This window comes from Bubalus bubalis, chromosome 12, assembly GCF_019923935.1.
Source record: "Bubalus bubalis isolate 160015118507 breed Murrah chromosome 12, NDDB_SH_1, whole genome shotgun sequence".
NCBI classification, from domain to species: Eukaryota; Metazoa; Chordata; class Mammalia; order Artiodactyla; family Bovidae; genus Bubalus; species Bubalus bubalis.
Window position 1 is genome coordinate 100,989,320 of NC_059168.1, and position 19,906 is coordinate 101,009,225.

Consider the following 19,906-nt stretch of genomic DNA (forward strand, 5'->3'; position numbering starts at 1 on the left):
CTTATAGTCCATGGGGTTGTAGAAGAGTCGTACAAGACTTAGCAACTGAATGATGACAATTAAAATACAAAGAAAAGACACAACAGATCTTGGTTTTATATGTCTGATGACTTTTCAACAGTTACATTCATCTGTGTAACTATCCCTCAAAACAAGAAGTTGCTGTTTTTCTGCCAGTTGTATGTCATTAGACTTCCAGCGGCTGGGGTCCAGGGACCCAGCCCATCCTTTGGGACTGCTGCATATTCTGCCTGCCGCCTCTCTTCCTGCAAATCAGTAAGAAATCTTCCCAGAATGGAGAGATATTTCACACTGCATCGTTGGCACCCTATTGGTTGTCTAGTAACTTAACAATCAACTTGAGACTTAAAAGTAGGTAAAATACCTTGAAGAGATGTTTTTAGAGATGCTGTTTCATTTTTACATTTAATCAGTTTGAAACCTCATGTGTGAGTGTGAGTTCTGGTGTCTTGGGGCTCTTTGTATCCAGAGGTTCATCTGCTTTCATCGGAGGAGCAGTAGGGCAGCTCTGTGGCTGAGGAGTGATGAGCATGTGGTTTTCTGCTCCTGTTCTTCAGCAGTGGACACCCTGAGCTTGTGTGCCCAGAGGTGGCTGCTGGAGTGCCTATTCTCTTGAGTGTTTCCTGCATTTCAGTCATGGTGTTAAGAGGTTTGCAAACGATTCCGTGCACCTTTACAACCCGGAGGGCTTCCTTGATTATCAACAGTTTCCAAAAGAGAAATTAGGGTTTAGACTGTCGGTGCTTGCCCAGCCCTCTTTCCAAATACAGTGTAGGGCAGAACAGGATTGAAGCTCAGGTCCTCTTGCCATAGGCCTCTTGAAGGTGCCCAAGGGTCTTGAGAAGGGAGCTGACCCCCTCCAGGTGGTGACCTGTCTCTGAGTTGTGACATCCTCTGACCGTCTTCTCTCAGCAGAAATCCTCCATGGGCACTGTATTTCGGCAGCAGTCTGCCGAGGACAAAGAGGACAAGCCCCCACCACGGCAGAAGTTCGTCCAGTCTGAGATGTCCGAGGCCGTGGAGCGAGCCCGGAAGCGCCGGGAGGAGGAGGAGCGCCGTGCGCGTGAGGAAAGGCTGGCTGCCTGTGCTGCCAAACTCAAGCAGCTTGACCAGAAGTGCAAGCAGGCTCAGCGGGCCAGCGAGGCCCAGAAGCAGGCGGAGAAGGAAGCTCCCCGCTCTCCGGGGGCTGAGAAGGCGACTCCCCAGGAGAACGGCCCTGCCGTCCACAAAGGTGAGCAGTGAGCCTGGCCCCTGACCTGGAAACAAGGGCTGTGTCGCTGGGCATCTCCCTGGCTTCTTAGCATGAACTGTGGCCAATGGCTGGATACACAGGGATCCCAGTTGTTAAGAGTTCAGGCCTGGATCAGGGGCCTGGGTTCACGTCCTGTTTTCACCACTGAAGCCAGCTGGCCACGTGCTTCCCCTCTGACACCTCCCCTCTGACTTCCCACTTTCCTCGCCCATGAAGTGGGTTGGGGAGAGTTTGTACCCACCTCCCTGGGCTCAGGGTCCTGGGAGATGATGTCACGAAGCACATGGCACATTTCTACATGCAGAAGCACCCGCCTTCTCACGGGTGCTTCTAACGAAGCACTGTCTTCGTTACCACTGCTGCTTGGCAGAGGAGATATGGGTGCCGGAGGACCTCAGTAGGAGCACAGCGCTCTCTGTGACGCTGAAGGAATCCTGCCCGCTTTTTAGAATACATTTTCCCTGATGTTATTCCTAAAAGGACTGGATCACGTGGCTGCACTAGAGACACCAAACAGTGTTAAGTGGTGGAGGGTGTCTCTTGCTCTAGTTTTTAATAATATGATCAGTTATGTTCTTTGTGACTTTCTTAAATGAACTCAAACAAAGTCTTTAAAGTAGAGAAGGGCCTGATGTTAGTTTTAGTTGCTGAAAGCTTCTCAGATGGAGGGCGTACCAGTGACCTGGTGGTCATCAGCACCCTTCTGGCCGAGGAACTCAGATGCTGGTCCTTCTGTAAGTGCTGTGTCACTGAAGTCTGGGTGAAGCCTGGGCCCAGTGTCAGGGACCTACTGAGGGGGCAGTAGAGAGTCAGGGAGTGGACGGCAGGGTGCAGAGTGGGCCTGGGTGTGGGATGTGTCCCCGGCTCTTCCATACACCCCCTGCCCATCATCGTTCCTCTGGAACGCTGCCCCACCTCCAGGCTTTGCACTGGTGTTTGCTCTCTGCAGTAGATTTCTTAAGAATGGAAATGTCAGTTATAATAAAGCTGGAAAAAAGAATGCAAAGCTGGGATGGGGAAGACAGCAGGGGACTCCAAGGGGCACAGTCTTGGAGACGGTAGGGAGCGTTCCATTTGAAGTGCGCTCTGTGGACTGGCCGTTGCTGCTCCCAGGAGCCCGTGGGGTAGTTGCAGCTGTCGTCCTCAGAGGGGCTGCCTGGCTGCCGGACTCGCATAACTCTGGGCGGAGGTGGGGGCACGTGCGCTCTCTTTGAGGCCTCATCCACTCTGTTGCGCTGGGTCCATTTTAATAGACCCTCTCTCACCTGGAATTGTATCCCAGCTCTACTGCCAACCGTGCGACTTCAGGCAATTCATCTGATCTCTCCACCCTTTGTTTTCTCATCTCTGATGGGGGCCAGGGGGAGGCTGTGAGCTCGGGCATGGGAGGTGTTAGCCCAGTGCCAGGGTTTGGGGATGCAAATAGTTTAGCAGTGGAAAGTATGTGCCTACAAGAAAAAGCATTTGCCATTAAATATTCACTCAGCCAAGCTTTCATGAACTGACCTGGCCGCCTCTCCAATTACTTGTTCTGTAGGCTCCCCTGAGTTCTCTGCCCAGGAGACCGCCAGCACGTTTTCAGAAGAAGCCCCCACAGCTCCTCCAGCAGCGGCTCAGAGCGGCGGCAGCGAGGAGGGGCCCCGGGAGGCTGGCTCCCCTGCACAGGAGTTCAACAAGTACCAAAAGTCACTCCCTCCCAGGTTCCAGCGCCAGCAGCAGCAGCAGCAGCAGGTAAACAGGAGACGCTTAGCCCATATTGTAAACAGACCCGCCCCTCCATCTCCCTGGCCCCTTCAATTAAAGCAGACGACACCCACCCTTCTGTACCCCAGTTGCCAGCAGGGACGTGGAGAGTGGGGGCCTTGGAGATCAGCCCTGGCCTTTCATTTCTCCAGGTAATTCATCCTCTGGATGAAAACCTTTGTTGGTAGTTTGTGGACCCTGTTGGCTAGCGTTGAAAGGAATGGCTGATGGTGTCTGAGTGGTTTTATCACTGAGAGGTGTACAGTGTGGCCACTCTTCAAACTTGACGGCGGCCCCACCCTGGAGCCTCTCTGGGAGGAAGAGGCCTGGGGTCTGTGTAGAGAGCACTGGAGAGGAATGTTGGCTTGGAGTTAAGGGCGGAGGCTTGTAGGATTCCGTCAAACAGCTTTGGGTTCTGGTGCTAACGGTGCTGCTTATCTAGCCATGTGGGGCCTTGGACAGATCAGTGTGAAGCGGAAGGAATGAAGCCCTGACTCTCTGCGTGGCGGTAAGGGGTTCTGCGATGCCTGTAGAATAGTTTATCGGTAGTCCAGTAGTGTCTTTATTGGTGTTCCATTAATGTTCTTAAAATGTTGAGTCTCTCTCTTTGTTTTGGCTGTGCTGGGTCTTTGTGCTGGCATGTCAGCTTCTCTGGTTGCAGAGTATGGGCTTAGGTGCCCTGTTGCATATGGGATCTTAGTTCCCTGACCAGGGATCAAATCTGTGTCCCCTGCATTGAAAGGTGGATTCTTAACCATTGGACCCCCAGGGAAGTCTGGTAAATTATTGTTAGTAATCGAAAATGTTCCAAAATGTGGGTGCCCTGGGGAAACAGATCAAATTTTACACCTTTACCCAGAAGTTTTTTAAACCCTCACCCCAGACCCTGTTTCCCTTGGGCTCCTGGAAGCATTCCAGAAGCCAAGTGGCCTGTGTTCTAGACAGTTAGGTGCACTCGTTGAGCTGTTGTAGTTTTGTACCGTGAGCAGGCACCATGCAGTTACTCCTGGGCTTGGTGAAGATTTACTGCCCACTGGAGAGATCTCTGGAGTCACTCCAGCCAGACACAGTCGTAACAGCTGCTCTAGGGAAGTCTTCTGGGGAGGGTGGGGATGGGCAGTGACAGGTAAATCCTTCCTGAAGAGTAGGAGAAAGCTGAACGTGCCAGAGTAGCCTGAGGGAGTCTGGCAAATGGACTGTCTGGTCAGCTTCCCTGGGGACCTGGGGTTTAGACAGGAGGAGGAGCTGTGGGCAGAGCCCTAGAGAGCTCCGCTTACTGAGTGCCCAGTGCTCCTAAGAGGTGCTGGGAGCACCAGCGAGCCATCCAGGGAACCCAGCCCAGGCTGGAGTTGAGCCCGCCGGCTGGTGGGATAGGGCGTGCTGGGTCAGCTGTCCCACTTGTTTGACTGCATCTGTGTCTGGCCAGGATGCTGGTTTGGGGTCCGCTTGTGAGGAAAGCCCCGGGGGTCATTGGTGCTGTGGAGCAGGTCTGAAATGAACCCTCATTGGGTCTAGGTCCTTGATTTTTAATACTCTTTTGATGTGTTAGTTCATTCATGCAGTGAACTCTTTCCATACCATGTCTGATGGTAGAGGTGAGTGGACTGCAGTGAACTTGGCATATGATCCCCTGATACAGGGAAGGGAGGCAACCGCAGGAGAAACACCAGTGCTGTGAGAGCCGAGAACAGGGTACCTGATCTTCCTTGGAACTTGTGGCAGGCTTCCCAGAGGAAGTTCTCTTTAAGCTGAAACCTGAAGGAGGGATGTGGGTGAACAGGTTTGGGGCCCAGGAAACAGATGGCCCAGCGTGTTTCCAAGGCCTGAAGCAGGCAGGCAGGCAGGTGTGTGGACTGGAGGCTGGGGCAGTAGTGGGAGGTGATGCTGGAGAGGCAGATGGGTCAAGACCCTATAGATCCCATGCAGCCCCATGGGATCCCAGCTGTTAGATGGAGAACTGTGGAGAACCCAGGAGGACTCTGGCCGTGGTCAGGGCATTGGAGTGTGGAGAGTGAATTGAAGGGACAGTGGGGGCTGGGGATGGGGAGGAGCATTGGGGAGAGGTGCTCTGGGAGGTGTGCTGGTCACGTGTCAGCTCCAGGAGAGCCTTTGATCTGCGTGAGCACCCAAGCTGCCGTGTGTAGTGGAGGAGCCCAAGGGCCCTGTGTGACGATGGGATGACTGTGCATCCGTCCTGGGAGAGGGCCCGGGCCTGAACGTGGTCATGCGTACACTGGGACCTGCCCTCTCTGGTCTTCTGTCTGGGTGGGTTTTCCCTGGAAGCGTGTGTATGCGGGCACACGCAGCCTGTCTGCTCCGCGGCACCTGTGCAGCCAGGTCTCTGTCTCTGCCAGGAGCAGCTGTACAAGATGCAGCACTGGCAGCCGGTGTACCCTCCGCCGTCCCACCCGCAGCGCACCTTCTACCCGCACCACCCCCAGATGCTGGGCTTCGACCCCAGGTGGATGATGATGCCCTCCTACATGGACCCACGGATCCCGCCCACTCGGACCCCAGTGGATTTCTACCCCTCGGCCCTGCATCCCTCAGGTAAGCACCAAGGTGCAGTGAAGGCCAGGGTATGTGGTGTGGTCAAGGGCGTTGCCTTGGGAGGTAGACAGACCCCACCTGGATTCCAGTCTGGCCTCTTTGCAAGTCACATATCCAGTCTGAGTTATAACTTCCTTGTTTGCAAAATGAGGGTGTAATAGTACCTCCCACAAAGAATTGTTAGGAAGAGACTAAGATTATGAATCATAAATTGTCTTTGTTAATTTTCATATCTCTGCTCCATTCTTGAGTGTTCTTTGTGTTCTCTCTTTTCCTTGATTAGTCTTTCCCAAGGTTTGTCAAATGCCGTTTTTTTAATGCCATTTTTTAAAAAGTATCTTTTGAGGTTCTTAATTCCTGTCTTTTATTTGGTTTTTATTTCATTAATTTCTGTCCCCCCCATTATTTCCACTGAAATTATTTGGTTCTTTTTCTGATTATGTTGGATGGTTAATTAGATCACTAGTTCCTGAGTTTTCTGATGTATTTACGTCTCACCTGAGTTTATGAGCCACTGAGTTTTAAAATAACATTTTTATTACTGTATAGTTTTAAATATTAGTCTGATTTTGAATGATTTTTAATGGTATATTGTAAAATTTCCAAATACAGAGTTTTAATATCACCCATATGTTGTTAATTTCTACTGTGGCTGCCTTTTGGTCATATATCATGGTCTGTATGATATAGACCAGCAGTCACAATTTTTTTCCATTAATACCAGATAATAAATTTAGTCTTTGAACTGCTACTCCAGTTTTGCTGTTGTAGAACAAAAACAGCTATAGACAATAGTAAGTGAATAGGTGTGGTTGCTTTTCAGTAAAACTTTATTTTTAACAAGTGGCAGATCAAACTTCACTCAGGGGCTTGAAAAGAATGTATTCTCCTATTGGACATGTTCCATTAAAGTGTGCTTGCTAACTGTGCTGTATGAATATCTATCATCACAGTTTTTTTACCCCCTTGATCAGTTTCTAGAGGTGTGTGAGCATTTTCCACCGTGATTGTGGATTTATCAAACCTTGTAAATGTGTCAGTTTTTGGTTTACCTACCTGGAAGCATGTAGGCTTGGGGTGACTGCATCCTGTTTCTTACATTTTCTCATCGCACCTTTGTTTCTTGTGTTTTCTACCTTTAACGTCTACTTAATCTGATGATAATTTCATTCCCGTTTTCTTTTGATTAGTATTTGTGTGGTATCTTTCTACCCCAACTTTTTATTGTCAGCCTGAGCCCTTTGTGGAGGAGAATATCTTTGTATGTTTAAGATGTGTCTGGTTTTACCCACATTGAGTGGGTAAAACTGTGACTTTAGTTACCAAAGTTGTTCCCTTTAGATTGGGGGCATGGGTGTCAAGTTTTCCGATTCTTTTTGTTTTCCTTCTACATTCTGTTTCTACTGTGAGTGGTTAGGTTAAATTCTAACACGCACCCTTGACTTAACAAAGGCTAATCAGATTACCCTGAACCTGAGCTCTAATTCAGGAGTCTTTTAATTTTTCCCTGGAATTTTAATTCTTCCCTTGTTTTGATGCTTGCGAAATTATTATCTTTGTTGTTTTATTCAATCTATGCTTGTTCAGATCTGCCTATATGTTTACTAGTGTCTTTGCTGCTTATCCTTCCATCTGAGCTCCATTTATTTTTTCAGAACATACGTTTTGTCCAGGCCTCTACGAAAGTTTTTTGACGATACATATTCTTCACATGGGGCTTCCCAGGTGGCACTAGTGGTAAAGAATTTGCCTGCCAGTGCAGGAGACATGGGTTCCAAACCTGGGTCTAGAAGATCCCCTGGAAGAGAAAATGGTACCCCACCTCAGTATTCTTGCCTGTGAAATCCCATAGACAGAGGAACCTGACTGGCTACAGTCCATGGGGCTGCAAAGAGTTCGACGCAACTGAGCACTATTTTTCACCCATGGCAGCCTTTCTCTTAAACGATAGTATAGCTGGGTATAGAACTCTAAGTTTGCAGTTACTTTCTTTTAGGACTGTGAAGATAGTATTCCTTTTCTTCTGGCTCCTGTGTCTGGTTTGTGTTGCTTTAAGATCTCTTTGTCTTTGGTCTCCTGTAGTTCTTTCTCAAAATGCTGTGTCTAGGTATATATCTATATCTATCCTTACTTTATTCTGCTTAAAAGTCATAGTGCTCAAATCTAAGGTTGTATTGCTTTCATCACTTCTGGGAGTTTCACTTCTAATTATCGTGTTAACTATTTGCCATTTTTCATTCTTTGTATCCTTTCTTCCTATGTCACCCACTTAGATTATTTGTACTGATTATGGTGTACAAATGCCTGCATCATCACGATTCTTCTCACTTTGCCTCCAGGTCTCCTGAATACATGAGAGCTGATTCTGTGGTACCTTCTGGGAAAATGCTTAGAATTATTCTCTAATTCCTTGTTCTCTCCAGCTGTGCCTAATCTGCTGTTTTTATTTTTTACTGTCCAGTGGGTTTTTAATTTCATGACTATTTTTATTACTAGACTTTTTCTCTCAAATCTTTTTTTTTCTTGTGTCTTATATTTTTTGTGAGTTTTCAATTCCTTCTTATTTGCTTTTAATCATATAAACCATAATTCTCTGGTGTTTAGCATTTTGATCTGTTTTCTGAAGTTCTTGGGGACGGTGCATGATCCTGTGGACTTGCTGTGGACTTGTAGTGGTGGAATGCTTTCCCGGCAATGTTCTGGGAGTTTTGACTCATAAGTTCATTTCCAGCAGAGCTATTCTTACCTTGGGGATTCAGTGTAGCTTGGTTTGTATCCCTCCAGGGTGGCTCTGTGTTTTCATCTGCCAGCCTAGAAATACCTTTTATTGTAACTCAGGAAGTTTTTGGAGAATTCTAGGGGTGTAAATCTGAACTCCACTCTACTACCCCCAAGCCTGCGTGAAAGCTGGCATGTGGCCATGAATTCCTCACTGGGGACTGTTTTCCCTGACTTGACCCTGGCCGGGTCACTAGCTCAGTCATCTCCCTGTCCTAAAAAGTGTGAGGCTTTTCTGGTCTGCCTTGTAATTGAATGCATAGCCCTTTGAGGGTCTTTGTGTAAGCAGCACCTCAGCTGTAACTCTCTGCCTTGTGCAGAGAAGCCCCATCTCTTGTTGGGGGGTGAGGGGGTGGTATTTAGGAGCACAGCTGTAGGTTACTACATCTGACAGATGTGTCCCTGGGTCCCCTCTCAGGAGCCCTGGCTCGTGCCTCTGGCCCATGGCTCTTGCCCATGGCTGTGGTTTCCGCTCCCTGGGGGTTTCCTGGTTTGGGGGAGCAGAGCTCTGCAAGTGAAATGTGTAACATGTTTTGTGCAGCGTTTTTGTGATAGGTTTCTTCAGGTGATATGAGCTGCCATATTGCCAAAAATAGCTCTGTGTAGTGCTCAGCAGTTCTGCCTACCTTGTGATCAATACTTAGTAAACGGGGTGTAAGTTTAGGATTCCAGAGAGGGTCCTTGACCATATGACTCAGACTACCTTTGTGCCGGAGTCGTATATTGGTAACCTTTGGACAGAGCATCCACAGCTGAAAGAAAGTATAAAACCACTAGCCTGATGCAGAATCATTTTCCTGATCAGATTATCTCAGCTTGAAAAATGGGCACAAAAAAAACTGGTGGCCAGTAATTAGCTTTGTGAAATATTTGAAAAATCAGATCCTCTTTTCTACACAGACTCTGGCCCAATGGGAGGCCTTTAATGTCATCTACAGCATCCCATCTGGTAGAAGTGGACAGAGGGGCCCTAGTGAGGGGGTGCCGTCTCCCAGGCTGGTTTGTATCTCGTTGGACTGAGATGTCAGCTTATCCGTGTCTCCTCGGCCCAGTTAAGAGTTGAGTGCCATCTGTGTGTCCCCTTCTTCCCTTCCCTGGAGAGAGTGTGGATTATCACTATAAGCTCAGGGGCAGAAACAAGCAGAACTGAAATCCAGAGCCCCCTTTCTGAATCTTGCAGGGTTTGAAAGCAGGCAGACTCTGGCTCCTTGGTGCGTGTAGGCTTCCTGGAGCATAGCCCATCTTCCCTGTGTCTGTGCAGGAGACCCTTGTCATCTCCCGCTGCTGGCTGCCTGGCCCCTTAGCTTTCTGCCGCCAGCCATGAGCTCTCTAGTTGGTTGTGTCCTGTTTCTATTTGCCAGTTTTTCATATCCTTCAACATAGGCGCTCTTCATCGGGAACTAAGATTGGACCTCCAGGGTCTTTGAACAGGCCTTTCAGATGGCGTGCCTGTGTGCTTTCAGAGGTTCTTTGATCAGATGATATGAAGCAGGTGGGATGCTGCATCCGCCTGATGGTTGGGGCAGCTTGTCTTCTCTGGGCCTGTAGGCGATCCATGGCTTGCTGAATGAGGTGACCAATTAGCTGTTTGCCTTCTTCAGGATTGATGAAACCCATAATGCCCCCGGATTCCCTCAGTGGGACTGGCTGTCGCTCTGAGGACCAGAGCTGTGTGCCCCCGCTGCCAGAAAGGAAGGTGACCACCATTGACCCTGCCCCCGTGTGGAGCCCTGAGGGTTACATGGCGTTGCAGAGCAAGGGCTACTCACTGCCCCATCCGAAATCCAGCGACAATTTGGCCATGGACATGCATGTCAGGTGAGGCGACGCTTGGCCCTGCTGCCCTGCAGCTGAAGGAGGAATCTTGGTCCTCAGTGAGATGGGCTCTGGGAGGAGGCCCTGTCCTGGGAGACACTGCCCTCAGGGAAGGGGCGCCTTGGGAGGGACCAGTGTGCTCTGGGATAGGAGAGTGAGATGAGGATGGCTGGGTGCTTTCATGTGAGAGGCTCCGATGGTGACTGAAGGCACAGGAGGAATCCTGGGGTCAGAGGCAAATCCCACAGAACCTTGGGCCAGGGCCACGGGGTGGGGTTGAGCACGTGTATTATGGCTCCTTCCTGTGAAAGTAAGGTGAGCTGGCTCTGCCGGCCCAGCACCCCAGACTCTTCTCGGATTTCCCGGCTCCAGCGTGTTTGAACCAGAGGATGCCCAGCTGTTCGTGGAGTCCGCCAGCCACTGATCATCACTCTGGACTCCAGGGGCTGCCACCAGCCCATGGCCCAGCATCTCTGAGGCCCGTTTAAAGATAGAGCGAATGTTCGTGCCTATGTTTTTTTCTTTTTCTTTTTAAAAAAAAAATTTTTTTTTTTTTTAAACTGTGTTCAGCGTGGAAACCAGGAACCAGGCTCCAATCACATTGACTGATTTTTCTGGTTCCTTTTCAGGAGTGAAAGCTCTTACTCTGCCTCCCCCGGAAGGTCAGGGGGCGTGAGTGCCCAGCGCGAGCTCCTTGAGGAGAGAGGGCAGGAGTACTTGAGCGCTTCTGACAAGAAGGCCCCAGCAGACTGTGACTCCCGTGTCTCCTCTCAGAGAGTAGGCCAGGAGCTTTTGTTTCCACCCCAAGAAAATGGTCAGGAAGCAGGCACTCCTGTGAGTCACACCCCAAACCTCAGGTGCTCCCCCCTGGAGCCCGACTTTGCCCCCATGGAGAAAAAGCCCGAGTATGGCGACTGGGATGTGAACCACCAGTCAAAGGTTGCTGACCCAGACGCTACGGTTGAGAAGGAGGTACCGCAGGAGGAGCCACCCTTCAGCGTCTCCTCCTGGGAGAAGGAAGGGAGCCCGAGCAAGCCGCCGGCTCTGGAGCCCGAGTGGACGCCAGAAGCCCGGGGCACCAGCAGCCAGCACCCAGAGCAGACCAGCAGGACCCGTAGGTCCGGCCCCATCAAGAAACCTGTCCTGAAGGCCCTCAAGGTGGAGGACAAGGAGAAGGAGCTCGAGAAAGTAAAGCCGGAGCTGGCAGAGGGGAGCACCCGCCTGCCCCGGGAGCCGGGGCCTGTCCATGAAGTGGCTGAGGACGAGGACCAAGAGAACGACCCCGCACTGGCCAATGCGGCCCCGGCCACCTCGGAGGACCAGGGCTTAGCCCGTGCCAGCTTGGGCCGTGAGGCCAGCTGTCCTGAGGAGGACAACAAGCCTGATGGGGCCCCGGAGGCCAGACCCTCCAGGGAGGCCAGCCACACACCCCCTACCAAGAGGAATAACTGGATCTTTATTGATGAGGAGCAAGCCTTTGGGGGCCGGGGGCCAGCCCGGGGCCGAGGCCGCGGGTTCCGAGAGTTCACCTTCCGCGGGCGGCCCACCGGTAGTGGCCTGTGTGGCGGGGGCGTCCTTGGGGCACGCGGCCTCTACAGCGGCAGCCAGAGGAGTGGCCGGGGCCGGGGGCCGCGGGAGTTTGGGCCGCTGGATGACTTCCCCCGGGCCAAGCCCCGGCGGAGGATTGCCAGCGAGACCCACAGCGAGGGCTCTGAGTATGAGGAGCTCCCCAAGCGGCGGCGGCAGCGAGGCGCTGAGCCTGGGGATGAGGGCATGCTCCCGGAGCGGGAGGAGGCCACGGGAAGGAAGGGCGACTTCAGGGAGTCCTGGCGGTCTGGCAGGATGCACCCTGAGGACCATGGTGGGCCTGAGGCCAAGAACCGAGGTCCCCGGGCCTTCGGGCGTGCCCTGCCCCCGCGGCTTAGCAACTGTGCGTATGGCCGGAGAACCTTCGCGGCCAAGGAGGTGGCCCCTTGGCCCAGCCGGGGTCCTGGCGCCCCCTGGCAGGAGTCTGGCCCCCCTGACGCATGTGGGGCCCGGCGGCCCTTAGACAGAGACTACATCCCAGACGCCTACAGACGCCCCGATGCCTTGGGCTCCCGGGGCTTTGAGGATGGCCGCCTGGAGGACCGGAGGGCCTTCTTCCAAGATGACCACGCCGCAGAGTCCGAAAACGCAGAGAACCGGCCCTTCCGGCGAAGGCGGCCTCCGCGCCAGGACAAGCCGCCCCGCTTCCGGCGCCTCCGGCAAGAACGGGAGGCCCTGGGTCTGTGGGGGCCGGAGGACGACGCACCTCTGGCAGCCAGCCAGTGGCCAGGCCGTCCCAGACCCTGCCCCGGGGACAGGAGCAGCGCCTCAGGCCGCAGGTCCCCTGAGCTCGCCTATCAGAACTCCTCAGACCACGCCAACGAGGAGTGGGAGACGGCCTCCGAGAGCAGCGACTTCAGCGAGAGGCGGGAGCGGCGGGCCGGCTCCGAGCTGGACCCCCAGGCCGATGGCAGCTCCCCTGGGGTGAGCGCAGGCGAGAAGAAGGAGCTGGCCAAGCGGAGCTTCTCGGGCCAGAGACCCCTGGTGGACAGGCAGAGCCGGAAGCTGGAGCCGGGAGGGTTTGGGGAGAAGCCTGTTAGGCCGGGTGGCGGTGGCACTTCTCCCCGCCATGAGAGTCATCAGAACGGGACGCCTCTGAAAGCCAGAAGGTAAACCAGAAGCAGAGTCCCGGGCTCTTTTTTGTTGTTATGCTTCTGTTAGCCGGTGTTTCCGGCAGCACCTCACGCATGCTGTCCCGCCGTATGTCAGGGCCCCGACTCCTTCCCCCTCGTTGTGCTCCAGGGTGACTGCCCGCCAAGGCACCTCCGTCATTGGCTCTCACCCTGCTGTCTGCTTCTCTTGTGGTGTGTTGTTGTTGCTTCAGAACCAAGACTAGAGGCCCCATCCGGTAGTCCCCTGTAGTGGCTGTCCCAGTACCACTCCAGGGTTCAGTCTCCTTATGTCTCCTCGGAGTCCACCCAAGGGGCCACCACCACAGGGTTGGGGTCACTCCCTGTGTGTGGCACCTGGTGAGCACTGGTCTGTTCCCCAGACTCCTCGGCCCCTGAGCGTGCCAGGCAGTTTCTTCGCCAGGGCATTGCTGGCCTCCTGGCCCTGCAGAGAGAGATCTTCCCTGAGTGCCTTTGCTTTTCCACAAAAGACAAGCAACCCCACCCCGGGGATTACCCCCCACACTTGATGATAGCCAGGTAGCAAGCAGGGGCTGTGAGTGACTCCCAAGGCCCAAAGGGCGCCTCTCCGGACTGGGAGGCGTTGGGGTGGGTATCCTGTGCTTGGTGTCTGCTCGCTGCCCACAGCTGACCCGGGATCAGGGTAGGGGCAGAGCCTGTGCAACCCGCATCCCTGATGTGGCTCCAGCCCCGCCCAGGTGCCGAGGAAGACGATTATCCCGCTTCCCGGCCTCCTCAAGAGTTCAGGGCACAGAGGCCTGGCCTGTAGTTCACTGGTATCTCTGAACAAGGCGCCACAGGAGAATGTGGATTCTTGTCAGTGTGGGTCTAGAGGAGCTTTCTAGGCCCCGGATGCCAAGACCTGGCTTTCCTTCTGGTTTCTGCCCCAGGGGACTGGCAGTGGAGCGAGGTCTGGGCTCCCTCTGCAGCCCAGTTCTAAGCCTTGCCCCTTATCTCTTTTCTGGAGCCCTTCTGGGTGTGGTAGGCAAAGGGAAAGGACAGGAGTACTAGCTGGGGGAGGGGGTGAGCACAGAGCAGCTTTCCCAGGTGCTTTGCTGGAGCAGTGGTCTGGGGCAGCCTCCCCACGGGCTCGTGACAGCATGTAACCAGCCACCCCTTCTGCTGGGTGGAGGGGACAGCAGGAGGAAATGACGGAGACGAGGACTGAGCTTGGCTGTGTGCTGGGCATGTATGTGGTTTCTCCTTCTTGGGCCACTTCTGAGCTGATGAGATCCTCCTTCCTCTCTAGGTCCCCAGACGAGGCCTTGCCTGGAGGTCTTGGCTGCGGCAGTGGGAGCGGCCATTACACGCTGGAGCGGGCAGCCCATGCTGCCTCTGACGTCACCGAAGCCTCCTGTGAGAAGGCAGAGAAGGAGGCCAAGCTGGCCGCCCAGAGGTCAGGCGAGCAGGGAGAGACCATGAAACCATTTGACCTGAACTACGGACGTGAGTGTCAGCTCACATCTTCAGGGGAAGAAGGATCCAGGCAAAATGGTGGGGGGATGGGTTATGGCCACCACCATGGGTTGCTGAGTTTGCCCTTTCGCTGAATATCTTAGGTTCTGGGCACGTACTGGGTTAAGAGCAAAACAGGAAGGATTCCTGCCCTCGTGTTGCTCACAGCCCTGCTGCACTCCCGTAACAGCCCTGCAGCGTCTGTTTTAAAGATGGGAAGCTGAGCCCCAGAGAAGCTGAGTGGTTTGTCTAGGGTCACACAGCTGGTTAGGAGTGGAGCTGGGACTTAGGTGTGTGTGTCTCTGAGGTCTGTTTTCTTAACTGTGACCTGTTTGGTTTGAGTTAACAGTGCATTGCAGGGTTGTGAGAAGGGTGTAGAAATCCTCACTGGGTTTCCTAGACCCTGGTGATGGTGAATATGCTGAGGCTCAAGCCAGGTAAGCGCCTGGACTTTTGAGCTGACTCAGTGCTTAGCTATCAGGTGTCCGTAGGGTTTGGTTATCCTTAGCTTTCAGTAAATGGAACCATTGCCCTTCCTTGTGAATCTTGGTTCAGACGCCATCATTGAAAATTGCGGATCCAGCCCTGGGGAGGAGAGTGAGGTGGGCTCTCTGGTGGGCGAAGGCTTCATTGAGGTCCTGACCAAGAAGCAGCGCCGCCTGCTGGAGGAGGAGAGGAGAAAGAAGGAGCAAGCCGTGCAGGTATGGGGCGCGCTGTGGGGGGGCGCGGGGCTGGGACGCAGGGACACCTGTAGCCTGTGGCGTCAGAGTGTTCTGAATTTGGCCCGGGCTGGGAGAGGAAGAAAGGCATGCTTGTAAGCAGGCTCTGCCTCCCAGGGCTCACTGTTGCTGTGCCCATGGGTTAGATGGTGTGATTTCCCTGCTCTCAGAGGGTAACTGATCCTTGGTGACACCAGCTGAAATGGGCTGAGCAGACACAGACCTCTGTCAGCTCCTGAATCCAGCCTGCTCCTACTGTGAGCTCAGGTCTCAGCCCACTGGGCACTTGCAGGCGTGGTGTGGTCGGCACTGCAGTTCCCGCGTGGTTGAGGTCTTAACCGACGGTTGGTGAATCTCTGGAGCAGTTTCCGGGTGTGGTTTTGGAGCCCACGGTTGTCTTCCGGGGGGAACCCATTTTTCAGGTCTGCCATCGAGGCTGGACCCTATCACCCTCTTCTCCGTAGGTTCCTGTCAAAGGCCGAAGTCTCTCCTCTCGAATTCCTCCTCGGTTTGCAAAGAAGCAGAACAACCTGTGCCTGGAGCAGGGCGACGGGCCTGTGCCCGGCAGCAGCCTGGGCACCGAGATTTGGGAGAGCGGCAGCCAGGGTAGGAGCTTGTGTTTGGACCCCGAGGCTCGGGCCGCCTCCCAGGCTTGGGGCCCTTCTCAGGGAGGATTCTGCCTTGGGGCCATGAGCATAGGCACAGCACTGCCTGTCTCCTGGCTTCCTCTGCCGAGTCTGCGGTTAATGCCTTCTGAGCACCACGTGCCACTGCAGCCTCTGAGCAGATGTAAGAGTTTCCCTGCCCGAAGCGTGGTGGTGAGCAGAGCATTCTGCATCCAGTGACGGGAGGGGTCCCTACCTCGCCTGGCTGAGGTCGCTCAGGAGTTGGTTTGACTGTTGCCCATGTCAGTTATCCTTCCTTCTTACCTTGAGGGAGAGCAGTAGACGACTATTTGGGAAAACAGGAGTCCATAGCTTTCCCATCCATGCTGTGCGGCCTTTCCTTGCCAGAAGGAGGTTTCTGTCAACTCCTCCCCAAATGCTGTCTTAGACTTGAAACCAGACTAGGGTGGCCCTTAATTTATAGAAAATCTGTTTCCCTGAAGTTAAAAGAATTTCTTATCCAGTGGTATTTTTCTAGTAATCTTTCATTTTAAAATACAAAACCATATGAGCAGATTGTTCTTGAGTTCCTGCTCTGGGCAAGGCCCTGCAGGGCGGGCAGCAGGAACTGGTGGAATCACCCATTGCTAGCTCTTTATTCAGAGCAGCTGAGGCTTCCAGAGCCACGTGATAGACACCCAAGAGCCTGGGTTCTGAGCCTGATGCTCTTAATTTTACCACACAGCCTGTCTTCATGTTTCTGATTAAAACCTTGAGTCTAACACATTTCAATGTAATAATGGGAAATTGTCAACTCTGATTGAAAGTAAAATAGCCTTTTAGTAAATTTTGGTATCAGTCAGTTTGGTTTTGTGAGAGTGGTGGGTGTTGCAGCGTAAATGTCCAAAAATACGTACCTTCCAGCTTGGTCAAGCAGGGCGGACCAACTCAGGTGTCACCCTTGGCTATCAAGGCTTTCCCTCCTGGATTGTGCAATGTCTCGTGGTTGCTCAGACCAGGGGTGTGTGGATGGCTTCAGAAGGGCCCTGGGTCTTGGGAAAGAGCTTGGGAGGTTTTGTGCACACAGACAGGATCTGTGACTTTTGTTGGATTCTTAAGAATGATTGAGCTAACAACAGTTGAGTAATAATCAGCTTGACTCGTTCAAAGACTTGTAGAGAGGTGCCAATTTGTAGAAATAAATAGTTGGCTTTTGTGAAAAAAGCTTTACCACAGCAGAGGTAGTAATACAGAGTTCTAATCCCTATGAGTGAGAAGTTGCTGGTGTGTTTACCTAGAGCTCATCGTCCATGAAATCTTGGGAATCTCGTTTATGGAGATGTTTCTGGGGACGTTGGGAAGTCGAGTGAAGGTGTCAGACTGAGGAGGGAGGTGGCTTGGAGAGTTTGTGTGCGCTGCCTGTGGTCGTGTTTCTGGCTTGGTGGTCCCTCTTTGATGTCCTGACTCTGTCTTCCTCCTCGTCAGCCCTGCCCCTTCAGGCCTCGACCAGTGACTCCTGGACCAAAGCTGCCACTGCCTTCACCAGCACTGAGCCTGGCTCTGCTGAGGTGAGTGGCCCCCAGGCACCAAGTGTGTGCTCACAGTCCAGGGCCGCCGCAGCCTCCCGCCCAGGCTCTCCCTGGCCAGGCGGTGAGCCTGGCCCATTGCTGGTCTCCAGTCTTGCTTTCAGGTGTGTGGGAAGGAGAAAGAGGGGACGGCGAGGGAGTACCCACCCTGGGTCCTCGGCGTCTGGCCATGCTTACAGTGCAGGGGCCCACATGTCCTGGAGATCACGGGCTTGGGCCAGGAGGCACGTCATGCCCCAGGTCTCGCTCTGCGGGACTCAGGTGCTGACTGGCCATGTGTCCTGCACAGCAGGGCTTTAAGAGCAGCCAGGGAGACAGCGGTGTTGACCTGAGCGCCGAGTCCCGAGAGTCCTCAGCGACCTCCTCGCAGCGCAGCTCTCCATATGGCACCCTGAAGCCCGAGGAGACAAGCGGGCCCGGCCTGGAGCCCAAGGCCGACGGCCACAAGGAGCAGACTCAAAAGCAGTCAGAGCCAAAGGTAACCTGGAGCCCAGCTCTCAGGGGCCAGGCTAGGCAGAAGGGCTGGTGTCTTTTGTTTTCTTTTCCGGCTCTCGGTTCCTTGGAAGCTGGAGGTCAGGGTCACTCCAGGCTCTGTGTCTCAGCCTCTTTGCTTTTCTGTCAAGGATTCAGAACAAGGCTCAGGACAGAGCAAGGAGCACAGACCAGGACCCATCGGCAATGAGCGCTCTCTGAAAAACAGAAAGGGCTCCGAGGGGGCCGAACGGCTGCAGGGGGCTGTGGTTCCCCCTGTTAACGGGGTGGAGATTCACGTGGACTCCGTGCTGCCAGTGCCACCCATTGAATTTGGAGTCAATCCGAAGGTGAGGCTTGAAGTGTTTCTTATACCCACCTCCCCAACCCCCGTTTTTGGTGCTTGGAGAGGAAGGAGGGGCCTTTCCTGGAGGAGCAGGGTGGTAGGTGCTGGCAGCACTCCAAGGGCTGCTGTGGGCTGGCCCCGTCTCCCTGCCAGTGCCAGGCAGGCTCTCAGACCACGCAGGAAGCCAGGCAGAGAAGGGGATGGCTGCCTTGCTTGGGTGTCAGGGAACAGCTGGCTGTTTTGTTCACGTGGTGAATACTGCTTATTTATTTATGTGGCTGTGCTAGGTCTTAGTTGCATCACATGGAGTCTTTGATCTTCGTTGCGGCGCATGGGATCTAATTCCCTGACCAGGGATTGAATCCGGGACCCCTGCATTGGGATCCCAGAGTCTTAGCCCGTGGACCACCAGGGAAGTCCCATACTGGGTTTTTTGAGTTGCTGAGGCTATGGGTCTACTTCATGTGTGTCTCTGCCAGAAGGTGAGCCAAGGTGATTTCTGTGGGCTTTGTTCCCTTTTTTTATTTTTCCCCTAGGACTCTGATTTCAGCTTGCAGCCTGGCTCTGCCTCTGGTCCTGCGGGGAATCCAGTTGTCAAGCTTCAGGACGCATTGGCCAGTAATGTAAGTCTATGCTTCTACCACCTAGCTCGGTTTGTGTCTTGGTGCTGTTTCTAGTTACACGCCCGTGGCAAGTTGTTCCACGCCCTGGTTTTGTGAACTTAAAAGTGGAGTGGTGTGACTCCTAAGGTCTGGTGTATTTGGCACTTTGTGATTCAAACCTTTCCCGGTTCCACAGTCACACACGTTTGAGAATGCTGTGCTAAATAAACAAGTTTCTTTACTCTTCAGTTTCTCAGAAATCCAGGTGGGTGGTGGGCACGGCAGGAAGGGGGTCTAGTGCTGTATTTCTGACCATATTTCCAGGGCTTCTTTTCACGGTTTGGGGGAAGGGGCTGAGACAGGAACTGGGACCCCCACGCCGTGCAGTGTGGCCTGCGTGCAGGCCGCCAGCCGGGCTTCTGTTGCCGAAACATGGCAGCCCTGCTGGAAGGCTGGGTCCAGGCAGCAGGGGTGTGGCTCCCCCGCCTGCGGGGGTCCCACCGTGTTCTTCCCTCCAGGCCGGGCTGGCCCCCAGCATCCCCATCCTGCGGCGGGACCACCACATCCAGAGGGCCATCGGCCTCTCCCACATGTCCTTCCCTACCGCTGACCTCACTCTGAAGGTAACTCGGGGCCCAGCTTGTGAGGGGGCAAGAGCAAGCAGACCCCACCCCAGCACACCCCCTCCCCGTACTCCAGGGCTTAGCTTTGTGCCGCCCCCTGCCTTCCGGGTGGTAACTTCCATCTCCCCCTACCTCCTTGCTTCCGAAGATGGAGTCTGCGCGCAAGGCTTGGGAAAACTCGCCCAGCTTGCCGGAGCAGAGCTCGCCAGGAGGCGCTGGCTCGGGCCTGCAGCCCCCATCCTCCGGGGGGGCCTCCAGCGGGGTCAGCTATAGCTCCTTTGGCGGCGTCTCCATGCCCCCCGTGCCCGTGGCCTCGGTCGCACCTTCTGCATCCCTTCCAGGTACCTCTCCCCTGGTCCAGCTCAGGGATGCTTCTCCATCCCCTCGAGGGAAACACAGGGTTCGTAGCCCTGAGCATGCCCCCGCCTTGACCTAAGGAGTGTGTTCCCGGCTGGGGGCCATGGGTTCCTGCGTGCTCTGGTCTCTGGCACTTGCTGCTCTTGGCTTCCAACCCTGGGAGGCAACAGGACTCTGTGACCTCGGCAGGGCTCTCTCACCTCCTGGAGAGAGGCCCCAGCAGAGAGACTGTCGCATGAACAGCTGTCTGAGCCTTTCCCCCCGCT

The 19,906-nt window shown here is 53.9% G+C and overlaps 1 protein-coding gene across 15 annotated transcripts in view; it reads left to right on the plus strand.

Moving 5' to 3' along the window:
• Positions 1-19,906, plus strand: part of PRRC2B (proline rich coiled-coil 2B) — an 84,331-nt gene that overhangs the window by 50,585 nt on the left and 13,840 nt on the right. For 8 of the 15 annotated variants that reach the window (XM_025261868.3, XM_025261876.3, XM_025261870.3 and 5 more), the window contains 14 exons: positions 934-1,252; positions 2,811-3,004; positions 5,371-5,566; positions 9,946-10,162; positions 10,789-12,855; positions 14,126-14,322; positions 14,887-15,032; positions 15,515-15,656; positions 17,141-17,223; positions 17,531-17,719; positions 17,865-18,062; positions 18,595-18,681; positions 19,179-19,283; positions 19,432-19,624. In XM_025261868.3, the coding sequence (XP_025117653.3) occupies positions 934-1,252; positions 2,811-3,004; positions 5,371-5,566; positions 9,946-10,162; positions 10,789-12,855; positions 14,126-14,322; positions 14,887-15,032; positions 15,515-15,656; positions 17,141-17,223; positions 17,531-17,719; positions 17,865-18,062; positions 18,595-18,681; positions 19,179-19,283; positions 19,432-19,624 (4,333 nt within the window). Of the gene's footprint in view, positions 1-933; positions 1,253-2,810; positions 3,005-5,370; positions 5,567-9,945; positions 10,163-10,788; positions 12,856-14,125; positions 14,323-14,886; positions 15,033-15,514; positions 15,657-17,140; positions 17,224-17,530; positions 17,720-17,864; positions 18,063-18,345; positions 18,572-18,594; positions 18,682-19,178; positions 19,284-19,431; positions 19,625-19,906 lie in introns of those variants that run through there. The other 7 variants (XM_025261871.3, XM_025261873.3, XM_044926459.2 and 4 more) reach the window with 5 other exon arrangements.